Source organism: Haplochromis burtoni, unplaced genomic scaffold (assembly GCF_018398535.1).
Source record: "Haplochromis burtoni strain Fernald_Lab_line unplaced genomic scaffold, NCSU_Asbu1 Contig_70, whole genome shotgun sequence".
NCBI classification, from domain to species: Eukaryota; Metazoa; Chordata; class Actinopteri; order Cichliformes; family Cichlidae; genus Haplochromis; species Haplochromis burtoni.
This window is the reverse complement of record NW_024582431.1, coordinates 119,998-129,811: the sequence shown is the minus strand read 5'-3', so window position 1 is coordinate 129,811 and position 9,814 is coordinate 119,998. Positions and strand designations below refer to the sequence as shown.

Genomic DNA, 9,814 nt, shown 5'->3' with positions numbered 1-9,814 from the left:
CAGAATGCAGGGGAACACACAGTCATGTGAGGTTAAAATGAGTTTGTTAGACACATGACAATTGTTTGCTGCATTTAGGCAGGCGCTTGTGTAACCCAAAGTTTAACTGGTGACAGTATTACTGATACGAGGGGGAAACAATTTTCTACGAATAAAATCTAAAATCATTATCTTCACACATCCTGTCTTTTCTTATTTTGTGTAGGAAAAGACAAAACAGACACATACCTGAGATATCCCAGTGCTCTGTTCCACTTGTGATCTTTCCGTCCCTCGACTCTGATTCCTGCTTTATTCCTTGCTCGGACTCTCAGTCCTACCAAGGCCTCGGCCAGCCCTGTTTCTTCCCCTTCTTTCTCATCCTTTTCTTCATTTGCTCCTGGCATATCGTCATCTATCCCCTGCCACACCAGCTTCGCCCGATGCTCAGCATTTCTCTCCCCTGACATTCTGAACAGCCTGTGTAGCTGATGCATGTTCAAGCCTGTAAAAATGTTAGAGCATCCAGACTTTCGGCTGCGTCGACTGGAAATGTTCCACTGCATAAGGAGACTTTCCTCACTGGAGCTGGATTCCAGGGAATCTGCCATGTCACACGGTTGGAGAATTTCTGGGTTGTTATATAAGGGCACGAGGATGATGATGTGAACCCAATGTACGGGCACTGCTGAGAGTCTGGAAGATAAGGTAAAAGAGAGAGAATTAAAAGGAGAGAGACTAACCTGGTCAAACTAAGGATAAGGATAAGGATAAAGAGATCATGACCACAAGCTTTTATCCAGCAGACAATTTCCATGACTGGAGCCAAAAAAACTATTTACCAACACCATCCTTTCCTGTCTGACAAACTCTTATCTCATTACTCATGGGTATTGGGTTAAGTACAGTATGTAGGGAGTTTGTTGGGCACATTACAACTTACACATTGTACAAACTCATGTACTTGCACACATCCATGTGAAAACACTTATGTGGGACTGCAAATAGCAAATTTCTCTTACCAATATATTTTTTCAGTGACTTAACTGGGCCATAAAAAGTCAGATTTTCTAATTGTTTAATTGTATTAAGTAAAACCTGAAAAAGAATAAATCTGAGAAGACGAAAACGACAGAATTTTGTATTTTTTGCTAAATCATGACAAGATGTGTTCAAGCCCCCTGTAGGCTTTCAAAAAACATGCATGTGTATCTTTAAAAAAAAAAAAACATTAACAAAACACCACCTCATGTTTGAAGTGGGTGACTTCAGGTCTTTTTGCTGTTTCAGGAGAAACTGGTATTTTTAAGATTAGGCTAGCTTTTTGCTTTTTTGCTTTTGTTTTGGCTGATGAGAACTGATAAGGAAATTGGAAGTTTATTCACAGCCTAATAGTTCTATGCGTCACATTGTTGTGTGACAGCCAGTCTCCATGTCATATCTAAAGCATCAAAAGCCCCAAATCTACATCAAATAATTCTCCATTATCATCTTGACAGTGTATCCCAAATATAACTGTAAACTACAAATGCAATAATAAGGGTGCTTACCTTCAGTCTGAGTGAGACAACTGTATGCACTAGGCCAGTAGACAGACAACCTGATTAATGAACCGGCATCCAAAGTGTAACCTTCACACCGGCTAATGCCCAGCCGACCCACTTCGCAGGGGCGCGTCAGTGGCACGCGGTGTCATGAGGGACGTAAAGGAATAATCAAAGAGTAGGCTAATCCATTAGTGACGTTAGTGTTTGTGCGCTCACCTCACAGCAAGAGTCAGCCTGTAGCATTCAAAAAGAAAAACAATAACCAACAGAGCAAACATTAACCCCGCCACATGGATTTGTGCTTTTAATTTCGCACAAATCCATGTGGCGAGATTAAAAGCGGGGTTATTTTGTCTTAAAATTCTAAATAGCCGTCTAATTAACCTTACAGGTATCTATGCATGAGAGCTGAACATGAGTGCATTGCTTGAGCATGAGCTTCAGGATCTCCTGAAGAATATTGAATAGATCAAAATGGTCTGAGGCATCATAACTGTCTTATTTGATAAGTTTATTTCAAGCCTCTTTTATGCATTTCTCCCATTTCTTCCGTCAACGAAATTTCAGTGGTACTTCTATCTATGCCTTCCTGTTATTAATGAGATTAATAAAGTGAAGTCGTTAATAAAACCCACGCAAAGCAATTTTACCTGTAAAAAAAGTGAGTGCGCCATTATTAACTTATTTTAGACAAGCTGAACTAAAGCTAATACCTCCTACGATTAAAGCCACTGAAATTACTGCCGTTATCCAGTCTCTGTTCAGACGTTCAACATCATTTAATAGCACATACCACGTGACCCATTGTTCCTACCATTCGGCAAGAAGCCTGGTGGAAAGGTAGCAATTAGCAATGGCTGGTTTAGAGGTAATGTAAAGTTTTTTATTCATATACTCTCATACGGCCCTGACTTATATAAACTCATAACGCTCCATCTTTTTATTTATTTTTTACCGTGTAGGAGGTTGATTGTAATTTAAATAAAACAGAAGTACATCAAACTGGATATGCTTATAAACACTGATAAAAGGAAGCACTGTGACTGTGGGAGACCCAAACCCTGAATTTAGAGTTTAATGTGATCGTCAACAGGAAAAGGACAGATTTTAAAAGTTAACCATTTACTTAAGATAACGAGCATTTAGTAGATCCAAGATTCTAGCTTAACTTGCTCGAAATACCTTAACTATTTACTTTCAGGATGTAGCTGACGTTAAAAAACAAAGCTCGTTTTCTACAGCAGGTGTAGAGCACCTAATTAAGACCAATTAGCAGGCGTGTGAGGAGATCTCTTTAAAAACTCATAAAACGCCTGGTGGTTATTTCTCTTGCGTGTGACCAGCGTTTCCTTTCAAGACCAAACATGCGTGGGCTTTTTGCAGGATTAAAAGCTGGCCGGGTTCTTATACCCGGGTCAGGTATTCAACAAAGAGCAACTTACATCCATGGCAAACCGCCCAAAGATAAAATAGGCGCTGTCGTAAGTAGACGCTAATTCCATGTCTGTTGAATATGTTACAAATTTTGACTGGTGGTAACAGAAGTAACATGTTGTTGTTCTGCAGCAATCTGCTTTTGTCTTGATGGTGATGTCTCTGGCCATCCTCGGGCCTTCTGGTTGGATTCTTTCCCGCCTAGACCATTACAAAACCCGTGACTGATGGAGGACGTCCCAGGAGCAGCCGTTACACCTGTGCTTGCCCTTAAAAGAGCATAATTTCAGATATTGCAGTCGTTGCTGAGATAATAAATTTAGGTTTCTCAGTTGTACTTTGTCCTTTTTTTCTTTTTTACCAACAAAGTGATGCACTTCGCCGTTTGGACCACTAGTTGGCACATAAGCAATTGTTGGCGGAAGTAAAACCTCTCACTTTGCTTATAAACGAGCTCCATCAGTACAAGGGGTCCATTATTGGGGAAATCACGTGCTCATCAGGGGTTTTAATATTAAGTCATTGCACAGCGTTAGTGGGTCGTTAACCGCACCATGAAGCCGCAGCTGTTTGGAACCAAAGAGCGACCGTGCGTAACAAACAAAACCAGCGCGGACGCTGCGCTGTCCTTTCAAGAGGAGCTTGTAGCTGCCATACACGGAGCATTTGAAGTGGCCGTGGAGATCGCGGTTCGCGAGGTGAAAAAGCTTGTGGCAGGTCAGGTGACGAGCGACATCTATGAAGAGATACGACGAGAAAACGAATCCCTCAAACAAAAGCTGCAGAGAGCCGAAGCTAAGCTGGACTCTGCGCGCAGAGAGGAGAACTGTGGAAGCCCTCTTACTACAAATCAGCTCTTCGGTGCCATAAAATACACCGATCAACCGCCACACCCCAACTGCAGTCAAATAAGCACAAGTGCTGTGGGCAGTGTGCTCAGCCGCACAGAGGTCAGAGGTGACACTACCCCTGCGGGTCACAGCGGAGCGCATCAGCCTCGTGACACCCAGGATCTACATTTGAGAAGACCCGACGAGCGCAGATCGCGCGAGGAAGAGAGAATAAATGACGCAGCTTCAGATCCAGAAAATGAGCCGAACGATGGATGCACTAGAGGTACTTGTGAGACTTGTTCTCTTTCATTGCTGCCCCAGTAATTGCCTCAGCATCCTAGTTATATTTAGATCACGATGTGTGCACAGAAACTAACAGCTAAACTGTTAATGCATGGGGATGAACATTTTTCACACGTTTTGTAGACAAGTGTGAAACCAGTGATGCACAGTTGCCAGTTTTAACAACAGAATGTTTTACTAGCAGGATTGCTGAAGTGCAAACAGTCACCTTTTTGCTATTTTAATTTTTATTTATTTATTTTAACACAGTTAAGATTGCGGCCGATGCAAAGACTTAAACAATATACCTGTTGGTTCGTGTGTGAATCCACCAAGTGCAAAGATCAAAAATACACAACACATCATCCAAGAATCATTAAAAGGTCTTTAGCTTGTCTTGATGCGCTCATAACTTACAAGTGTTTCAAAAATAAAAATGGTGACGTATGCCACCCAAGTTATGCATTAATGGGGTTGCAATATCTTGTTCCAAAAATGTGTATATTCGGCATTAATGGTGTCTTCACAGATTTGCAGGTTACCCATGCTTTGTGCACCAATTTGTTGCCACACCAGATGTTTGTGCACAGCAAAATCTCCAGTGTTAAATTAACACTAGAGAGTGTCTATCTGGGTCCACACCTCTGAGTGTTAAATACAACACTGAGTGTTAAATTAACACTTTTGACAGTGTTATATGTTTAAAAGTAACCTAGTCGGTTTTGAAGATTAACAATGGCTAACACTGAGCAGTGCTGATTTTCTAACTCTGGAATATTTCTAACATTTTGAGTTATTTTCCAGTGTTAGCCATTGTTAATCTTCAAAACCGACTAGGTTACTTTTAAACATATAACACTGTCAAAAGTGTTAATTTAACACTCAACAGTGTTGTATTTAACACTCGGAGGTGTGGACCCAGATAGACACTCTCTAGTGTTAATTTAACACTGGAGATTTTGCTGTGTGGGATTATGATACGAAGGGCACCTCAGTGTGATCTATCGATCTAATTAATACTGGGATAATTATAATAAGAGCTATGTTGTTATATTTGTAACATATGGTATTATTTCATTTAGTAAGAACAGTAACAAAATAAACTCTTGGAGCAACTGTGACCACATAATTTCCTCTGGGATTAAAGTATTCTGATTCTGATGCTGGCTTTTGACCTGTGCCCTGATTACATGCCTGATGGTTTCAGACTAGAGAGAAAAGAGGCTAACGCTGTAATGATTTCCAAACATAAAGTTCTGGATCCTCACATCTGTTTTGAGTTCTGTTTTTAAAGTAACTGTTTTTGGAAACAGTTGCAAAGTTACTGTGCTCAAGCTCCATAGAAGGCTGACTTTAAATTTATTTTATAATGTATGGAAAAATTGTCTTAGTTTTCTAATTTAAAAGAAATCATTAAATGCTGGCATCTCTTTATTTGCAGAGGTAACTGAAGAGATTTCTCGCGTTTGTATGGTGAAGATCGAACGTATGAACCCAGTATGTCCAAACCAAGCAGCTCAAGATGGCATCTCACCACCACTTCCCAGCGTTCTTGGCAAATCCACTCGAGAGCTGGTTACTCGGGTTACTGTAAAGCAGGAGAAGCCAGAAGAGGAAACACATGGTTCCTCTTGCTGTTTGGATTCCTTTAAAGTGGAGGATTTTAGCCTGGAGAGTATATCTGGAGTCCAGTCCAAAATGTTGGAGGAGTGGAAACCAGAAGTGCAGGATATTCAGAGCCAAGATTCAAACTCTCAGCTGTCCAGCGATGGGCTCGATCAGGGTAAGAGCGAAAACTGCCACAAAGTATTCCCTCTGTTACAACAAATAAGGTTGAAATTAAGATCAGATTTGCAATATCTAACAATGACATACTCACCTAAAGTGGAAAAGTCTTTGAAACTGCATTTACCTCCATGGGAGGGTAAAATGTTTGAGATTCAAGAGGGCTTAAAAAAACCCAGGCCTGTAAACACAGTTAACACACTGCAGAGCCTTCTCTCATGAATTGTTTAGTTTTACAAATGTACTGCACTGACATTTCCAATATTCAGATTTAGAAATGTGGAATCCACAAGAGTAAATAGACATTTTTCCTTGTGATCAAGTTGCTGAAAGATCATCCAGGGAAATTTTTGTCATTTTTGGATCTGCAGGCCAGCCACATTTGCAGCTAGATTTGATCATTATGGGAAATTATTGTCTGTTTCAGTAATTACTATTAAAACTGGTAGATGGACTATATGCCAACTCGCCATGTGCTATTTCACTGGGTGCAAAATGATTAGCTGTTCATTTTACTTAGCATTAACAAGCATTAAAGTTGTGCTTAAATTATGTGTAAGTCCACTTACGATGTAATTAAAATAGTTTAATCTCAAATGAAGCAATTGTAATGCAAATTAGGTTCATTAATGTGGTATGTTTGAGCCATAGATGCAATTATGCCATCACTGAGCCAATCTATAGTATTTCTGAGTACTTGTGTACACATATTTAGTTAAATCCACAGCATAGAAAAATGTTGTTAAAGGTCTTTGACAGTAAACATCTTACATTGCTATTGTCCTTTCTGTTTATTCATTTGAAAAGGCTGTGAATAACTAAAATACTGACAGACTTGTTGAGGATTTGGTAGAGCTGTGTGATCACACATCTCTATGTTAGTATCCAGCAGACAAACACAACTATAGCTTTGTGCAAGAGACTGGATCAAGGTGACAAGGAAAAGTTGGTTTAAGCTCTAAACAAATGCCAGGTTCAGAGAGCATGACTTGTAGTGTGAGTTTGGGACCTGTAGTGTCCTGGCTACTTCCAGATAGTGGAAAACATAAGACTCTTTTCTTCCCACCGCCACAAAAAGGAATGCTAAGGGGATTGAACCAAGTTGGTCCTAAATTCTGAGGGATTGTTGTGAGATTTAGCATTTAGAACTCTCAGGTGATGAAGGGAGCAGACATTCAGCTGATGGAAATAAACCAGAACATGCTGGTCTAATGGTATAACATGTAGAAGAGGCAGGAACTCTTAGTGCTGCTTCAGAGTCCTGTGCTGCTTGCAGCTTGCCCCCGAGTCTGACAAGCATCTACAGGAGTAAGCAGTGCTCAAGCCATGCCAGCACAACAGGAGCATCACTGGCAGCTGCTAGAGATGACAGCAGATCAGACGCAACAGAGGGAGATGACTTCTAGTCACCTCCCACATCCCATCATGTCAAAGCAATCAGTGAAGAGACAGACCTACCAGCATTCTTTCTGACACCTCAGATCATCGTACCAGCAGGACAAGCAGTACTTTCTGTGCCAGCAGTTAACTTCACCAGCCCACAGTCCATTCTGACTGCCACCATAGTGGAAGCTGGACAAGCTCCAAGGAAGCTGTATAGGGAATTGTGAAAGTGAGAACAAATGTTTGGCCAGTTCTGCCCTTCTGGGACTGAGCACAGCCAACACGATGACAGAATACAGGCTTAGTGAAAGATTATTTTTTTTTATAATTTTATCTCCTGAGTTTGTATAATTAAATTAGACATCATAGTCATACAAGAACAACAGCAGTTTCCTGTTTGTGTTCAGGTAGATAGAAATACTTTCATTCATGACCCAGAGTAGTTTTTGTTTTTCGGTTGGCATTGTTACTTTACAAAGATTCTGGGTTTGAAATTTTTGGGATGTTTTTAGTGTTCTGGCACCGATACAGCAGTTTCTTCACATGGTTCAAATACATACATGTTCAGTTAACTAGCGATGCTGGATTGAGTTTATCTGTGCATGTGAGATAAACAAAAAGTTGGCGGTGCAGGGAAATGAATGTGTTTATTGGCTTGCAATGTAAAATGATCTAAGTTGCTAGTGGGACAAAAGTTCTATATAAGTAACAGACAATTTCTCATTATCAATAATATTGATTGGTTGTACACCCAGTATGCAATAGAACATTTGCCTCATACCCATGTGCCAGTCAAACAGCACGACATTTATGTTTTCCTACTATCTAGTGATGCAAAATTTTAACATCTGGACTTCCAGTCAGGCGGCTAAATGTCAGATTATTCCTCAGATTATTCTAAAGGATTCAAAAAATGTTTGCTCTATATAAAAACAATGGTCAATCTACTGACTTAATACATGTAAACAAATAAGTGTTTTATGTATGTACTACATGAATTCTGATCTTTAAGGCTAATGAAGTTTGTGTAATTGAAAAATATTTTTTTTTAAAATAATTATTCTACAGTGTAATTAACTCTGCATGTTATGTCTTTCAGCAGCTCATCCTTCAAACCCAGCCTCCACCCTTCAACCGCCCACAGATCTTCCATCCCTCCCTGCAGAGTTCTCCAGTATCTTCCAGCTGTCCGAACCAGCTCCTGTGTCAGAGGCCGTTCCACAGGTTTACCCAGTCAATGTTCGAACCAGTCATAAACTCAACCACCCCATAGCTACCCTGTATGCCTGTAAGTCCTGTGGTCAGACTTTCCATCTGCCCAGCTTGTTGCGCCGACACACTGGCCAGTGCCAGCTAAGGTTCCAGCAACGCTGTCAGCAACCTGTGGCAGGAAGCAAGAGGGCCAGATTGCAGCTTTACCCACCGGGTTGCAGCCCCTTCCGCTGCACAGTGTGCAACCGAGAGTTCAATCGCATGGAGAATCTCAAGACCCACCTTCGAATCCACACAGGAGAGAGGCCATATACCTGCTCAGTCTGCTCAAAGTGTTTCCGTCATTCTGGTGCTTTAACCAGGCACTTCCGCATCCACACTGGAGAGAAGCCTTACATCTGTGGACAGTGTGGAAAGTCTTTTAGAAACTGTGGTGGGCTCAAATTCCACCAGCGCTCTCATAGCAAGCAGCTACAGTAGTGTGGTTCTTGAGATTGGAATTTTGTTATGCAATATGCATAAAAGTTGATTTTATGCAAGGCTTAATATGTTTAAATTTTATTTTTATGTTAGCAGCCACCTATCAGTCCTGCCTCTGCTGAGTAAAATGTCAAAGAAGGACGTTTAATATTTTCCCATGCACACGTGATATACAGGCACAGCACGCTCAGAAGAGTCATGTCTAAAAACAAGCAACATTCACAATACAGGACGCAAATATTTACGTTTCTGAGGTGCGCCATGCTCAGTGGCCATAATCAGTCCCTACTGTATATTGATATAACCCGAAATGACTCACCAGTATGAGGTCTCTCTGTGCAATCCACTTTTTTTTTTTTTTTTTTTTTGACCAGGTCTTCCCTTTGAGACTGTGTTGTTTCAAAAGAAATCTTACAAAGCAGTATCTCAAGTTATAGATACTGCAACGAGCATCTTAGGTCACCTGTCAAAAACTAAAACTATCTAACTCTCAGACAAATTTAAATACTTTTATGATTACATGGTGAAAAGAAAATAAGCTCCAGGAACTGTAGCTCAGTGATCACTGAGGTCAACATTTAGATGCATACGGTATATGTCAGGTCAGTAGTAAGTGCTGAAAACTAAATGTGTGTGGAGCCTTTCAGTGTAATTCCAAGTGCCATTTTAATTATGTTCGTGGTATTGAAGAAACTACTGGTTGAGCCAGTATGTGTTTATGCCAATCCCGTTTATATAATTGTCTGTGACTCACATATGTACTACTCTATGCCTCTTATTTCGACTACACTATGTAAAATAATGTATTTGGACTAATAAAAGTAGTATTTAAAAGTAGAAAGTCACAAAGTGGATTTTTTTTTTTTTTTTTGTTGTTTT

General features: G+C 40.4%; 2 protein-coding genes across 3 annotated transcripts in view; one reads left to right on the top strand and one right to left on the bottom strand.

Moving 5' to 3' along the window:
• Window positions 1-1,749, bottom strand: part of avpi1 (arginine vasopressin induced 1) — a 2,927-nt gene extending 1,178 nt beyond the window's left edge. Inside the window, exons 1-2 of the mRNA XM_042221634.1 lie at window positions 1,530-1,749; window positions 229-675 (exon numbers count right to left, since the gene is read on the bottom strand). Coding sequence (XP_042077568.1) covers window positions 229-590 — 362 coding nt within the window. The 5' untranslated portion in view covers window positions 591-675; window positions 1,530-1,749. The remainder of the gene's footprint in view (window positions 1-228; window positions 676-1,529) is intronic.
• A 1,477-nt stretch (window positions 1,750-3,226) lies between these two features.
• On the top strand, window positions 3,227-9,772 carry LOC102302138 (zinc finger protein with KRAB and SCAN domains 1). 2 transcript variants are annotated; one of them, XM_014330692.2, is made up of 3 exons: window positions 3,227-4,076; window positions 5,517-5,858; window positions 8,346-9,772. In XM_014330692.2, the coding sequence occupies exons 1-3, from the start codon at window positions 3,515-3,517 to the stop codon at window positions 8,933-8,935; spliced, it is 1,494 nt and encodes a 497-aa protein (XP_014186178.1). In that variant the 5' UTR covers window positions 3,227-3,514; the 3' UTR covers window positions 8,936-9,772. The 2 variants fall into 2 exon arrangements, with proteins under 2 accessions (XP_014186178.1, XP_014186177.1); XM_014330691.2 differs by having other exon boundaries at window positions 3,229-4,076; window positions 8,343-9,772.
• Window positions 9,773-9,814: the final 42 nt, after the last annotated feature.

What these genes read in the sequence shown, in the direction of transcription:
- LOC102302138 (XM_014330691.2), top strand. Translation starts at nt 3,515, where the DNA reads ATGAAGCCGCAGCTGTTTGGAACCAAAGAGCGACCGTGCGTAACAAAC. An exon ending in GAACGATGGATGCACTAGAG is followed by an intron (nt 4,077 to 5,516) that starts GTACTTGTGAGA and finishes CTTTATTTGCAG; the next exon opens with AGGTAACTGAAGAGATTTCT. An exon ending in CAGCGATGGGCTCGATCAGG is followed by an intron (nt 5,859 to 8,342) that starts GTAAGAGCGAAA and finishes TATGTCTTTCAG; the next exon opens with CAGCTCATCCTTCAAACCCA.